Source organism: Papio anubis, chromosome 19, assembly GCF_008728515.1.
Source record: "Papio anubis isolate 15944 chromosome 19, Panubis1.0, whole genome shotgun sequence".
Lineage (NCBI taxonomy): Eukaryota > Metazoa > Chordata > Mammalia > Primates > Cercopithecidae > Papio > Papio anubis.
This window is the reverse complement of record NC_044994.1, coordinates 54,992,908-55,009,428: the sequence shown is the minus strand read 5'-3', so window position 1 is coordinate 55,009,428 and position 16,521 is coordinate 54,992,908. Positions and strand designations below refer to the sequence as shown.

The 16,521-nt window shown below is 44.0% G+C and overlaps 1 protein-coding gene across 1 annotated transcript in view; it reads right to left on the bottom strand.

The window, feature by feature from the left end:
- TNFRSF11A (TNF receptor superfamily member 11a) overlaps window positions 1–16,521 on the bottom strand; it is a 61,631-nt gene that overhangs the window by 8,256 nt on the left and 36,854 nt on the right. The window contains exons 7-9 of the mRNA XM_003914449.5: window positions 14,806–14,919; window positions 9,905–9,957; window positions 6,867–7,650 (exon numbers count right to left, since the gene is read on the bottom strand). Of these exons, the coding sequence (XP_003914498.2) occupies window positions 6,867–7,650; window positions 9,905–9,957; window positions 14,806–14,919 (951 nt within the window). The remainder of the gene's footprint in view (window positions 1–6,866; window positions 7,651–9,904; window positions 9,958–14,805; window positions 14,920–16,521) is intronic.

Below are 16,521 nucleotides of genomic sequence, written 5' to 3'. Positions count from 1 at the left end.
CGGGATCCCTTTCTGACAGTGTTCCCCTTCGAGGCTGCCTCTGACCTTTATCTGACATTTATTTTGCTTGCCAAAAAAAAAAAAAGATAAAGTTTGAAGCACGTGGAAGAAAAGGCTTTCCCCACAAAGGAAAGTGATAGCAAAAATGGTAACATCCTGAGACAACTGGCAGAAGAGAGGGGTCTCACCATAACCAGGGGACCATCACACACTGTGCATCCTGCTGTCCCTCCTGTGGAACCCTCTGGGCCAGGCCAGGCCTAGCTACTGCCTCTCCCTCAGCCAGAGCAGCCAATGATGCCAAGACTGTGCCTGTCCCTATTCTGTGACACACTGAGGATTCTCCAAGGCACAGTAAATAAATGAAATCACTTGCACTGACTTAAGAGAAGACAGTGCGGTGGTTTAAGGTTGCACTGCAGCCCTGATCTCCTGGGCTCAGGTGATCATCCTACCTCAGCCTCCCCGAGTGACTGGGACTGCAGGTACACGCTACCATATCTAATTTTTAAAAATTTTTGTAGAGAAGAGGTCCCACTGTTGCCAAGACTGGTCCTGAACTCCTGGGTTTGAGAGATCCTCCCACCTTGGTCTCCCGAAGTACTGGGGTTGCAGGTGGGAGCCACGGTGCCCTGGCCTGCAATCAGATACCTGAAGCATGGCTTTGTTGCTTACTAGCTGCATGATCCTGGGCCAGGAACTTGTCCCATAGAATTTCGGTGAGGAATAAGAAGATGATACGCACAAAACACTTAGCACCTGGTGACTAACGTCTATAATACCACTGATAAAACTGTAACCTTCAGGCTATCGCACCAATCTTACAGGTCTCTGAACACCATATGACTGACGGAATTTGAAGGCTACCCTAAAGTATGGTTTGAAAGCCAGAATGACGTGGGAAGTTTTAGTAAATATGGGAATTTGGAAGTGTTTCTAACAGTTAAGATGGATTAGTTGGCAGGGTGTGGAGGATCACCCCTGTAATCCCAGACAGTGCAGTGGGTTAGGGTACAAGCTTCACAATCAGACATTTGTTTTGTTTTTTTTGAGAAAGGGTCTTGCTTAATCACCCAGGCTGGAGTGCAGTGGCGTGAACACAGTTCACTGCAGTCCTGACCTCCTAGGCTTGGTTGTCCTCCCACCTCAGCCTCCTGAGTGGCTGGGACTACACACCTTGGGAGGCCTAGGTGTATGGATCCGTTTGAGCTCAGGAGTTCGAGACCAGCCTGGGCATCATGACGAAACCCAGTCTCTAAAAAATAAAAATAAAAAAAAACCCACAAAAATTATCAGGCTGTGGTGGTACAGGCCTGTTGTCCCAGCTACAAGGGAGGCTGAGATGGGAGGATGGCTTGAGCCTGGGGGTGGAGGCTGCAGTGAGCCAAGATCATGCCACTGCTCTCCAGCCTGGGTAATAGAGCCAAACCCTGTCTAAAAGAAAGCGTAAAAAAAAAATGGATTAGTTGACTTAACATTAATATTTAATGTGACTTAACCAGAAAAATGTTTAGGTAACTTGAGAGTGTTAAAAATAGCAAGTAAGTCAACAGAAACAATGAATCAATAATGTCTCCCATCATAATCAGAACGATGCTTCTACTTGGTCCATGCTTGACAGAGCAGGCTCCGTGGAATTTGTATTTCTCAGGCAGAAAGAACAAACTTAGTTCTAAGAACACAATCCCTGACAGAATTTACATTTTTAAGCAAGATAATGCACACTTTTCTTCTCAAAAGCTTATTATGCTGTTTAAAATGCCTAACATATGAATATTAAATCACAAGAACTATGCCAAATAATACCACCAAATTGTCATGTAGATTTTCTTCCAAGGAAGAGAACTAAAAATATACACAAATACACTCAAACTACCCAGGCTACATTGGGTTCTTTTGGAATTTTTTAAAAAACTTATTTTATATTTAACCCATATGCTTCTCATGTGATTTTCCTTTTTATGGAAATGTAAGTTCTGTTTCAGGCATTTAGAAGAAACTGGGTATGTGATGATAAGGGAAGGGAAACAGTATTTAATACTTCCATTCTGAATCATGCTTGACAATTACTTAGAAAGTCTTACAGACCAAAGCCTTCCAAAATGAGCCCTATCAGTGCAGAAAGAAGGAAGGCAGGACGAAATGAAGCAGAGTATATACAGTGACCACATTTTTCGTATCTTTTGAAATAGTGCATTGACGTTTTACAGCAATGAAAGCTGAATATTATCACCAAATAACCTAATTATGAAATATCTATTTTAACTTCAAGATTCAGGGCCAATGAACCATATCTGCCTTTATGAGATTTAGCTGAAAGTGATATGCAAGGTGGTAAATGGCATTCTAACAAGAGTGTGAAGAAAGCGAGAAGGCTGTCCTCTGCTGGAGGGGAAGAAAGGAGAGGAGGTAAGTTTGGATAGGAAAATCTTTTTCTATACTCTCAGAATGGAAATGGATGGTCAACAACAGTCATTTCAGGAGATAGTGGGACCAGGGATGGAGATGGAGGACAGGGGAGGATGAGGGGTCAGGTAGGTCTTCACTGTCCCGTGTTCCTGGCTCCCAGGTGATGGCCTTGGAGAGTCTATGCTGCTAGGATGAACCAGGTCACCTGTGCTCTGTCATTTCTGCCTCTTCTGCCCAGGACACTGGGTGAGCCCAGGGCAGTCAGTGCCAGCCCTTCCATGCCCCTCCTTCTTCAGCTCCCTAGAGCAGACCAAAGAACTGGGAGGCTGAGAGTGACTTCGGGGAACAAACAAGATACAGTGGTCTCATGTTCATCTATTTATTCCTCAATGGATGAATGAATGAATGTATAAGCATCCATTCACTTAACATTTTGAGATACTAGAAAGATTAGGCTATGAGAATTCACCGCCCCCCCACTTTTTTTTTTTTTTTTTTTTGATACAGAGTCTTGCTCTGTTGCCCAGGCTGGAGTGCATTGGCAAGATCTCAGATCACCTCCGCCTCCCAGGCTCAAGCAATTCTCCTGCCTCAGCTTCCCAAGTAGCTGGGATTACAGGCGCGTGCCACCAGGCCCAGCTAATTTTTTTTGTATTTTTAGTAGAGATGGGGCTTCCCCATGTTGGTCAGGATGGTCTTGAACTCCTGACCTCAAGTGATCCACCCACCTCAGCCTCCCAAAGTGCTGGGATTACAGGCGTGAGCCACTGCACCCAGCCAGAATTCCTACTAACTGGTTGTGGCTGCCTAGAGCTGGGGTGTTGATAGGGTGTGAGAGTATCCAGGCAGGGGAAAAAGTCCCCAAGATTCATTACAAACAACAGGCTGCAGGTCAGAGAGAGGGGGCAGGCTGTGGAAGGCCTGGATTTCTCAAATGATTGATTCCTTTTCACATGGTCCACACCCTGGCATTAATCCCTACTTGTTTTTCAGGCTTTTTCAAGTCTCTGTGGTTCCGTGGACCTTCAATAAAGGTTTAATTGAAAAACAAATAGGTATTCAGTGTTCATCAAGAATTGTTTGCAGCCATAGAAAAAGAAGGAAATCATGTCCTCTGCAGCAACATGGATGCAGTTGGAGGCCATTATCCTATGCAAATTAATACAGAAACAGAAAACCAAACACTGCATGTTCTCACTTATAAGTGGAAGCTAAAAGTGGGTATTCATGGACATAAAGATGGCAACAATAGACACTAGGGACTCCTAACTAGGCAGGGGAGAGAGGGAGAGAAACAAGGACTGAAGATACCGTGCTCACTGCCTGGGTGACGGGATCAATCAAACCCCAAACCTCAGCATCATACAATATACCGGGTACAAACCTGCACGTGTAACCTGAATCTATGATAAAAGTTGAAATAATTAAAAAGCAAAATCATTTTTAAAGGATAAAAAAAAAAAAAAAAAAAAAGACCACCCTAACTTTCTCCAGCTCAGAAGTGACTGAAACTAACCAGTGGCTTCGGGAGCCAAAACCAAGCCACCAGCCACCAACAGACATATTAATCACAAGCAGTTATGGTTTCTTTCACATGAAATAACTCTCTAGGGGCACAGTGAGAATGAGCCAGTCTCCAGGTGAGAGGGCTTGTAACCAAGGCAACCGTGACGTCATCAGGATTAGGCGTAACTTCAGACCTAAATTAAGGCACGGTTATTTGAGACATAACCAGAAGTATGCTTCCCTCTTCACTGATCTTTGCTAATCATTCTCCTTGCTTCTTAGGACTTATCATATGGCTAAAATAGCCTTAACAGCACTGGGTATTATATTTTTTAAAGTTGTCTGCACTTGTGGAGCTGTCTGAAAAGTCATCATTCTCCTCACAAAGATGCTGGGACAGCAGATACCCTTCCCTAAAGAAAAAGTCCCCAGTCACTGTCATTTCTACAGAAACAGTTTGATGTGATTGTAAGCAAAAACAAACAAAAAATACGCTCATATAAAAATCCAAAAAACCCTTAAAAAATGCCACATCAGCAAGAGTCCTGAGAGCACAGGGGCGCTGAGGGGACCCCAGGATAAGGCCTCTGTGGGATGGCTCACCTAAGCTCCATCCTCTTTCACGCATTTTATAGAATGTGAATTGTGACTTTTTTAAAAACTACAAAAACAAGAATGAGAAAGTACTATTCTGACCAGAAGCCATAAGGCCTGTTCATGGAGAAGTAATTGTGGAGAGAATAGCACAGCCTCCAAAATCAATCTGGCTGCTGCCTCTCCTCAGGCGAAAATGAATTTGGACCGCTTGCTGGCGTCGGCCACGGGCAGACTCTCTACGGATGTTTTGCATGGCTAAGCACCAGACGAAGACAGAAAAAGCAGTGTAAACTTTTTGCAAATTAACACCACTTAGTTGATGACACACTTTTTATTCCTTTTCTCCATCCCTAGATGGTTTAGTGCTAGAGAAAGAAAAGATGATGAAAAACAGACTAGGCTACTGTTTTGACTCTTACAGGAGAGCAAAGATCGGGCTTTTTGTTTTATGGCATTAAAAGATCCATGTATCTCTCTCTCTCTTTAAATCTGGCCAACGCTGTTCTTCCAAGAACTGCTGCTGATTTTCACACAGTGGCAACGTCATCTTCCTGGTGTCACCCACTGAAAAACCGGTCTGCCCTGACAGTGCGGTCAGGACCTGGCTGCCGCCAGAGACAGAACGTCAGCTTTCTCGCTCCCCACAGCCCAGGGAACTGTCTGTCTCCACAACCAGGGGGAAGACAATAAACGGAGAGAAAAGAAATAGACCGGGCCAGGCGCAGTGGCTCACGCCTGCAATCCCAGCACTTTGGGAGGCTAAGGCAAGTGGATCACCTGAGGTCAGGAGTTTGAGACCAGCCTGGCCAACATGGAAAAAACCCATCTTTACTGAAAATATAGAAATTAGCTGGGTGTGGTGGCATGCGCTTATAGTCCCAGCTACTCTGGAGGCTGAGGCAGGAGAACTGCTTGAACCCAGGAGGTGGAGGTTGCAATGAGCCGAGATCGTGCCATTGTACTCCAGCCTGGGCGACAGAGTGAGATTTGGTCTCTAAATCAATCAACTAATCAATCAATCAATCAATCAATGCAAACGAACAGCAAAGCCCAGTCATGGAGATTCCTTACAATCTTAAAATAATAATAATAATTCTGAGATCTTCTGAGAAGAAAACATACCAGTTCTTTGAAAAATATCCCCAAACATATCTCCTCCTTTCTGTTTGACTGAGAATTACTATTACTGAATTTATACATCGGTAAATCTATGTAGCTGCAGCAAAACCACAAGCTTGAGGAACAGATTAAAGCCAGGAACTATCATTACCACGAGGCAAAACACTATCTGTGTTTAAGGCACAGATCTAGCTACCTCAGGGTTATAAAACAATTCAAAGACCGGCTGCTAGCACCACTTGCAGTCTAAATAAAGAAGCAGAGAAGAAAAAACATCTCTGGAGAAGGGCGGCCTATGAATGGGCCTTTTGAAAATCATGAGTTGGAGGATTCTGTGAAGCCCCTTAAATAGTATATATCCATATATTCGTTTTTCTGGAGGGAGTGTCTATAGCTTTCGAAAGATTCTCAGAGAGAGCACTGACCCTTCAAATGACAGATAATTCTCAGAGCCAGAGCCCTCACTATCAGCTGCAAAGTCCTTTGTAACTACACAATAAAACAGATGGTGTTCTACCCTCATGGAAAAAAGTTACAATATTATAATTGGTAGGTTGTTCATGCTCAGGCAGTGTTGCAGTGATACATCTTTATAATGATGTTAAATTGTTAAAATTATCTGCCTGGTTCCATAAATATATGATACATTGTGGTTATAAAAGGGGCCTTTCTCATGAAACTTTTAAAAAGAGTTTTACTGTATCATTAATTTGGTATAGAATCAACACATTATTCACAATAAATATTAATTAATTAAGGATTAACTAAACAATTTTGTGTGTCCCCGTAAAATTTATAAGAGCTTTCTTGGGGGAGATTTAAGAGGCCTAAGGTGCTTTGAAAACAAAAACCAAAAAGCAGAAATCTGAGGGAATGCCTTGGCTCAGCCAGTCCTGAGGCCGATGTTGAGTTTGTCTTTTGGGGGTCAGTGCTGGGGCTTGAGGTCTTATCCTATCATGAAAAGCCTGAATGCAAAAGGGTATGGGACATGCATGGATGCAGAAACTGCCCCAGTGGTAGACGATGAAGCCACACAGTGCTGCGTGCAATGTATAACCAAACGCGTGAACTGAATCCAAAGCCATCCTGTAAAAATGCCTATTAAAAGAAAAAGCGCAAGCTGAGGTTTTCCCATTAGCTTCCTCCTTCCTAAATGGTCTGTAATACCTGCCCCCAAACCCTGTACCAAGAACTGGCCCTTCTGCTCAGAAGGGAGAGGCCGGGAAGTCACTTACCAGATGCAGGGGCCTGGCCACCAGGGGAGCTTCCAGACCCGGCGCCTGCCCTTGCCGAGCTTGGGAGCCTCCCATCAGTCCCGTTCTCGGGCTGGTCTCTGGCCTCTGTCCTGCCGGCTGCTTCTTCATGGGGAAGGCCCATGCCATAGGCACACTGGGGCAAGGGTCCACGTTTCGGGGAACCCACGAGGGGTTCACAGTCCTCCCCAGGGGGGTTCCGGCAGCCTGTGCAGACATCTGCCCAGTTAGGGCTGGGACTGGCTGCCCAGTGCGGGCAATGGCCACCGTCCACCTCTTTTTGTAAGTAGTTTTCAGAGGACGTGGGAATCCAATCAGTCCCGCACAGGGGCTCAGCGCAGCTGCAGCTTTCTGAACCCACTGTGCTCTGTGTCCCTGTGAAGCACTGGCTTAAACTGTCATTCTCCCCTACCTCCAGGGGTTCAGAGAAAGGAGGTGTGGATTTGCTTCCAGGCTCAGTGAGGAACAGTAAACGGTCTGCGGGCTGGGAGGGCCTGTCCGTGTATTCATCTTCCATGGGCATCTGTCTGAAGCGGTCTTCCTCCGTCTCGGTCTCGCTGACCAATGAGAGTATCCTGGCATCTTCGCCTTGTGCATAGGGACCACCTCCTACACACGTGCCCTGACAGACACCACCTTGATCTGGGTAGCACGTATCTTCTGGAAATGTCTTCTCCTCCAGAGTCAGCAGTAAGACACCTTCACACACTCCCTGCTGACCAAAGGCTGCCGTGTGTGGACTGACACAACTGTCGCCTGAGGACTCCTGCCGATTTACATTCAGAAGGCAGAGGCATTAACACCCAGAGTTATTAGGATGAGTTTAGCTACACATTGCTGAAAACGGTGTTTACACTGATTACTTCCACCATAACAAGTACAGATGGTATACTGACCATGGCACTTCGTGTTATGAAAAATTACTGAGTGCAGGAGAACTCTAGAATGGAATACAACTAGAAACAAACGAATCTAGCTGCATCTCAGATGAAAAGCATGTTCACACCTGAGCAAGGAGAGGAGCTAACCCAAATGACTTTTGAGCACAGTATTCTGATGACATATTCTCAATCTAAATACAAAACCCAAAAACAACTGTAAACAAATATTGAACTCGAGTTAGCAACTCTGTGTATCACTGTGGTATGCTCTAGTAATTCTGAAACTACTTTCTGTGTATTCTAGAATTGAGCAAATGAGAAAATATATTGAGAATAATAGGAGCCAGGTTTCATACAGCTGGGGAAAGAAAGATTCAAATATGGGAAAGGGAAAGACCAGAATGAATACTGTTGCGTTGGCCTGGAATTGAAGAAATCAGTTTGAGCTTATGCTTTCAAATGTATACATTTTATATCAAAGAAAGTAGATCTAACCGGGCACAATGGCTCATGCCTGTAATCCCAACATTTTGGGAGGCCAAGGTGGGTGGATCACCTGAGTTCAGGAGTTCAAGACCAGCCTGGGCAACACAGTGAAACACCATCTCTACTAAAAATACAAAAATTAGTTGGGCATGGTGGCGCGCGCCTGTAATCCCAGCTACTCAGGAGGCTGAGGTAGAAGAATCGCTTGAACCTGGGAGGTGGAGGTTGCAGTGAGCCGAGATTGCGCCATTGCACTCAAGCCTAGATGAGAGAGTAAGACTCGGTCTCAGAAAAAAAAAAAAGAAAGAAAGATCTAAAGGACATAATGAAATGATTAATGAAAATGTAATATCAAATGTGGGTTGAATAATAGTAGTATACTACTGTTAAATGTCCTGATACATATACTGTGGTTATATATGAGAATGTCCTTGTTCTCTCTCTTTTTTTTTTTTATTATACTTTAAGTTCTAGGGTACATGTGCACAACGTGCAGGTTTGTTACATATGTATACATGTGCCATGTTGGTGTGCTGCACCCATTAACTCGTCATTTACATTAGGTATATCTCCTAATGCTATCCCTCCCCCCTACCCCCTCCCCACAATAGGCCCCGGTGTGTGATGCTCCCCTTCCTGTGTCCAAGTGTTCTCATTGTTCAATTCCCACCTATGAGTGAGAACATGCGGTATTTGGTTTTCTGTTCTTGTGATAGTTTGCTGAGAATGATGGTTTCCAGCTGCATCCATGTCCCTACAAAGGACACAAACTCATCCTTTTTTATGGCTGTATACACACTGAAATATTTAAGGATATGGGACACACGGTCTGCCATTCACTCTAAAATGGTTGGAGAAGAAAACATAACTGTGTTCATATACACACATACAGAGAGTAAGCAAATCACAAAGCAATGAGAGAAAATAGAAACAACTGGTGGGCCTATGTGTAGGGTATATGGAAGGTCTTTGTCCTTTTCTACTACTTTCCTACAATTTTGAATTGTGTCAACATAAAATGTTACCAGAATAACTAGAGAGTCAAGGAAAGTTGCAATTCATCCTTCTCAGGAATCTGTACCAGACAATCAAGATTAGTACTAAAAAAAAATAACATGAACACAGAGATGAGAGAAGTGGAAACAAAGACAAAGAAAACAGGCATCTAGAATGAGCCTGGACTTGGGCTTTGGGCTGCTCTGCAGAGATCTATCCTGGAATTTGAGGTTTGATCACTGCACCTGAAAATGCCCCTTAAGCAAAGAGGCTCAGGCCAGGTGCGGTGGCTCACACTTATAATCCTAGCACTTTGGGAGGCCGAGGCAGGTAGATCACTTGAGGCCAGGAGTTTGAGACCAGCGTGGCCAACACGGTGAAACCCTGTCTCTATTAAAAAACACAAAAAAATTAGCCAGGCGTGGTAGTGGGCACCTGTAATCCCAGCTGCTCGGGAGGCTGAGGCAGGAGAATCACTTGAACCTGGGAGGCGGAGGTTGCAGTGAGCTGAGATTGCACTCCTACACTCCAGCCTGGGGCACAGAGTAAGACTCTGTCTCAAAAAAAAGGGGGATGGGCAGCTCAGTATTTGACTAAGATGGCTCTACCAGCCTGTTGAATGTACTTAACAGAGGCACCAACAACTGTTCACTCTACCTTATCTCCACTTAGGCGGCCACAAGCCTCATTGATCCAGTGCCACAAATTAGCTAGAAAACACAAAGCAAGGATAAGGACTTCAAGTTATTATTTCCCACTTTTCTTTTAAATAAAGGTTATTATGTATATTTAAGGTATACAACATGTTACAGGACAAATATAGATAGTAAAATGGTTACTATAGTGAAGCAAATTAACATACCCATCATCTCACTTAGCTACCCATTTTTATGTGTGTGTGGCAAGATCCGCTAAAATCTACAAATTTAGCAAAAATCTTGAATATGATACAACATGATTAACTACAGTCCCCATCGGTACATTAGATTCCTGGACAACTTTCTTCATCCTGCATATCTGCTACTTTGTTTCCTTTGACCCACATCTCCCCATTTTCTTTCCCCCTGCCCCTGGTAACCATTGTTTTATTCTATATCTCTTCATATTTGACTTTTGGGGAATACTGCACATGTAAGTGCAATCATTCTAGATTTTTCTTTCTGTATCAGGCTCAGTATTATGACCACTAGGTCAGTTCAATATTATCTTTCAACAGAGTCCACTGCAAGTCTTTCAGTGAGCGCTCCTGGAAGTGAAAGCATTTAAAAGTAAATCAACTGATTTAAAGGCTATGAAGGGCCAGGCGCAGTGGCTCACACCTGTAATGCCAGCACTTTGGGAGGCCAAGGCGGGTGGATCACTTGAGGTCAGGAGTTCATGACTAGCCTGGCCAACATGGTGAAACCACATCTCTACTAAAAATACAAAAATTAGCCGGTCATGGTGGCACTCGCCTGTAATCCCAGCTACTCAGGAGGCTGAAGCAGGAGAATTGCTTGAACCTGGGAGGCGGAGGCTGCAGTGAGCTGAGATTGTGCCACTGCACTCCAACCTTGGCGACAGAGCGAAACTCGGTCTCAAAAAAAACAAAAAATAAAAAAATAAAGGCTATGAAGCCATCTTACTCCTGTCAAAAACAGAACTTCCTGTTCTATGCAAAGCAAAACATGATCCACTAATGTTTCAGTGACTACCTCTGGGCACATTTGGGGGCTGTCAGAGCTGCTGCTATGACTATAGACATTCTCATTCCCTTAACAAGTTTTCTTTGGCTATGAGGGACTAAGTTAGACATCATAGAAGAACCAAAGAAAACATGTCTAGGAGACTGATTTTTCCAGTAAACTAGCTTGAATGTACTATAAAAGTGAGGCAAGCACAGCAAGCTAGGTGCCAGACCCACTGAGACCAGCAGGCCCCAAGACCTTTTCCACTATATCTGGCTGCTTCTCAGAAGAAAGAAGAATATGTTCAAAAACTACATCTCCACTCACTCTTACAGAAGTGATGAAACCTAAAAGGTTAAATTTTATGAATTTTAAGAAATCTATGAATTTATATTATGCAAAGATACAATTTTATCCTACTTCTAATGAACATTTAATGTTGGGCTCACTATAAAGACTAAAGTTAGGACTGGACCCGGTGGCTCACACCTGTAATCCCAGCACTTTGGGAGGCTGAGGTGGGCGGACTGCTTCAGCTCAGAAGTTTGAGACCAGCTTGGGCAACATGGTGAAACCCCATCTCTATAAAAAATACAAAAATTAGCTGGGCGTGGTGGTGCGTGCCTGTGGTCCCAGCTAATTGAGGGGCTGAGGTGGGAGGATTGTTTGAGCCCAGGAGGGAGCTGGAGGCTGCAGAGAGCTGCACTCGTGCCACTGCAGTCCTGCCTGGGTGACAAAGTGAGACCCTGTCTCAAAAAGCAACAACAACAACAACAACAAAAAACTGACTAAAGTTAGGAGTTGTCAAATTCTCCATGGGAAGATCATCACAGTTCAGTATAATAGCTAATGAGCACTTAAGCATGCCAGGGATGGTGCCAAGCAGTCTCATCATAAAATAGGGGAAATAATAGTGCCCACCTCATGGTGCTGTTGTGAAGATGTACTTAGTACATGCAAAATATATGTAGTCATGTTGGCACATATTATTTAATATATGTCAGCTATTGCTATCATCATCATTATTCTTGCTTCTTGTCTATCACTTTGAAATTATATATCAAGGTAAACTTACCTGCCCTCCCCCGACACCCCGCCAAAAAAAAAAAAAAAAAGAGACAATTGCAGCTGTTTCCTTGGAGAAATCAGTCTAGACAATCACAAATGGCACTAAAAATAAATACCTGTCCATGGAGCTGGTAAACATGCAGACCTGCCATGATCACCTCTGCTCTGGACAACTGCAAACAGCTTCCTAACTGGTGTGCCTGCATCTATGCACACTGTACCACACATTTGTTTGGTACTCTAAAGCCAGAGGGCCGCCCTCGGTCCCTTTTGCTAAGGACAAGGAGCAAACTCCTTCAGCAGCCCTGCAGGGCTACATGGTCTGGCCGTGCCCTCCTCTCCAGCCTCATCTTCCACTTGGTCCCTGACTTTGTGCTACAGTGCCACTAGCTCCCTCCAGCCCGCTAATGCACCATGCTCCCCTCATCATGCAGCTCTCAGGATAGAATGCCTGTGTTTCTCCTGATGTCCCTTGGCTAGCGAATTCTGACTTGTCTTTCAGATCTTAACTCACACATTTCCTCCTCTGGGAGGCCCTGGCTGGCCTCAGGGATGGGCTGACCTTCTGTCGTCTGCTACCTGGTGCTCAGCACCTTCCCTTGCACACTCGGCTTCCCTCCGTGGGCTTAACGCCTACCCTGCCCACTAAGATGCTTCCTCCAGGAGGGCACTGGCTGTGTCTGCGTTGCTTGATATTGAGACCCCAGTGCCAGTCCAGTCCCTGATGATCAGTAAACACGTAAGGATGAATGGATGAAGAGAGAGCTAACAGTCATGACATCCAATCCAGTAAACGGTAGGCCCATATGGCAGTAAAATAGTATCAAAAAGAAAAACCTAAAGAACCAAACATCAGGAAGTCTGTTTATCTCACATAAACATGACTACAAGTGATCTTCATCATCTGAACATGTGTTATCCAAATCCCCAGTAATGATGTTGTTAAGGAGGTGAAGTTGCACTAAATAAAAGCATTCAACAATGAACAGACTCTTTAAAAAATGGTCACCACTCGGCTGGGTGTGGTGGCTCATGCCTGTAATCCCAGCACTTTGGGAGGCCGAGGCGGATGGATCACGAGGTCAGGAGTTTGAGACTAGCCTGACCAACATGGTGGAACCCCATCTCTACTAAAAATACAAAAATTAGCCAGGCGTGGTTGCAAATGCCTGTAATCCCAGGTACTCAGGAGGCTGAGGCACGAGAATCGCTTCATCCCGGGAGGCGGAGGTTGCAGTGAGCCGAGATCACACCACTGCACTCTAGCCTGGGTGACAGAGGAAGACTCTGTCTCAAAAAAAAAAAAAAAAAAAAAGTTCACCACTCAAACATTGCTCACTGCTTACCACTGGCATCAGAAATCTCCAACTTTCCTCTTTAATTAGTCTTCTGATTGTCTAGTGTTTCATTTGGCAATGTAATGGTTAGAGAAGCAGCTAGATAGGCAGGGTCTCATGAAGTCCAAGGGTGTGATGTGGGAGAACTGATCAAATCACAGCAAGGCAAAGTGGGCCATATAAATAAGCAATCAACTGGGCCAGGCATTGTGGCTCATGCCTGTAATCCCAGCACTTTGGGAGGCTGAGGCGAGTGGACCACCTGAGGTTGGCAGTTCTAGACCAGCCTGGCCAACATGGTCAAACCCCATCTCTACCAAAACTACAAAAATTAGCTGGGCATGGTGGCAAATGCCTGTAATCCCAGCTCAGGAGGCTGAGGCACGAGAATCACTTGAACCTAGGAGGCGGAGGCTGCAGTGAGTCAAGATCGTGCCATCATACTCCAGCCTAGGCAACACAGCAAGACTCTGTCTAAACAATAAACAAGTAAATAAATAAATAAATAAATAAATAAATGAATAAGAGAGCAACTGAAAATGGAAAAGGATCGTGAAACATCATGTTTTTAATATTCAAGTCAAAAGAGAATGACTTGAATATTACAGGATTAAGAGATATTCTTAGGAAATCTAATGAAGTCTTGAATCCTTTCATAAAAATTACACATTTTTAGCTTTGTAGTCTAAAAGTTAAACATGACATGATGTTTAAAGACACTAACAAATTTGTATGGGAAAATTATTCCCAAGAAACAGGATAAGACTTGGCTGTCTATTCTAAGAATAAGCACCTAAATTTTATTCAATATAACTTATTTTCATAATCTGAGGTTCTTTTATTTATTTATTTATTTTTTGAGATGAAGTTCCACTCTTGTCCAGGCTGGAGTGCAATGGCATGATCTTGGCTCATTGCAACCTCTGCCTCCTGGGTTCAAGCGATCTTCCTACCTCAGCCTCTCAAGTAGCTAGGATTACAGGCATGTGCCACCATGTCTGGTTAATTTTGCATTTTTAGTAGAGATGGGGTTTCACCATGTTGGCCAGGCTGGTCTCGAACTCCTGACTTCAGGTAATCCACCTGCCTTGGCCTCTCAAAGTGCTGGGATTACAGGTGTGAGCCACCGCACCTGGTGGAGGTTCTTATTTCAAAGTAACACTCCAGTCAGGAATTCCCCCTACTGATCATCTAAATATTTTATGTATATCTTAAATGTACGCATTAAAAATTGATGTATTCTAGGATAAATGCAAGCTGCTGTATATGTGATGCTGTACAGTCTATACAACTTAAACATGGAGCTTACAAGTCATCAGTTTCCTGAACACCAGAGTATTCTTGTTCCCTTATATATAACTAGGAAGAATATTGGCTTTTTCACGTTTTTGGAGTTCTATTTCTTTTTGTCAGAGAATGATAAAACATGATCTAGAAATCTATCTCTTTTAAGATTAATTTGCAAAAAGCGCCATAGACACAATACCTGTGAGTGCTTTCCCTTTTTTCCTATAGCAAACGCCAAAGATGATGGCAGCCACTAGGGCCACAGACGTGAAAAGAAGCAGAATTATTAAACCGGGCAAGTAAACCTGGGGTTCTGTATTGAAAGAAAATGAGAAATATGGTATTAAAGATTCTTTAATTTTACGCAGTTGAAAAACAAATCCTGGTAAATCAAACCTCAGAATGAAAAATGTTGGTTTGGGATAGCAGAAGTGAGAGTCCCCACCCCTGGCTGCCCTTTGTCCACGAGTGCTCACATTCTGAAGGGTGAGATCCACAATCTTAGCCAGCCTGGCTCAGTCCGGTTTCACTCCACGGGAGAGCAGCCCAGGGCCACTGCGGTGTTTCTACCTTAGAACATCTCTAATCATGCTCACCACACCACCCAGTCTCATTCTGGCTAACCTCCAGAACCCTTCAGTATCCCCAGATGAATGGCCTCCGCAGACAAAAGGAGTTTCTTCTATCTCTTTCCTAAGAGCAACAGGGCACCAGGGCTTTGCCGGTCATGAGAACAGAACCACAGCTATCCTGTGAAATATTTCTGGAATTTTCATCGCCAACATCATGTGGACCCAACCGTCTTCTTCATCCCTCCCTGATCAATTCATTGCTAGAATCCTTGTTAAAAACTCTTGATTTACTTGACCTGGTTTCCCGGACTCCTACTTTTCCTCTCCTTCTCTTTTTTAAAATAACTTTTTATTCCTTCAGTTATACTTAATGTTATCTGCAAAATGGTCTTTAAAAAGTTTGTTCTGATTGTGTAACTCCACATCCAGAATGCTTTAATGTCTTCCTGTTTCCCAAAATGTCAAGGCCACACCCCTGATTTCTTGGTCAAAGCCTGTTAACCTGGTTATTCTGTGGCCTATTGTTCTCTTTCCTCATCCGAAAGGTCTCCTTGCCACTTAAGCCATCTCTTCCGATATCTGGACCCGCATCTCCACACTGTCCTGTTCACCAAGTAACCAGCCTCCACCATCAACTTTCTGCCAATCTGAAACTCTACTTAAGACTAATTTAATGTGGCCATGTGCAGCAGCTCACTCCTGTAATCCTAGCACTTTGGGAGGCCAAGGCGGGCGGATTACCTGAGGCCAGGAGTTTGAGACCAGCCTGGCCAACATTGTGAAACCCCGTCTCTACTAAAAATACAAAAATTAGCTGGGCATGGTGGTGTGTGTCTGTAATCCCAGCTACTCAGGAGGCTGAGGCAGGAGAATCGCTTGAACTCATGAGTTGGAGGTTGCAGTGAGCCGTTATCATGCCACTGCACTCCAGCCTGGGCGACAGAGCAAGACTCCGTCTCAAAATAATAATAATAATAATAATTTAATCTGCAACATGTTCCATAGATGATGGCAAGATCCTAACAATTTTAGGAGATGACCAAAATCTCCTCATAGACACTTGTGACCACCATCATCCCACCATGTCTGAGCATTTTATGTTTGCAGCTCTATTTTCTTTTTATGCATATTAAAACATGATTAGTTACCCCCAATCCAGTGTAGAAAATTGTCAAGGAAACAACATACCTGGAGTTAAACTACTGATTAAAATGAAACATTGAGCTGACCGTGCACAGGATGAAACAACAGGGGAGAGGATGCCTGCAGATCCATGTGCCATCTGGGAAGATCTAAACGATCTAACTACCCCGGGGCACATCTATCAACCGACAGGCTCGTTT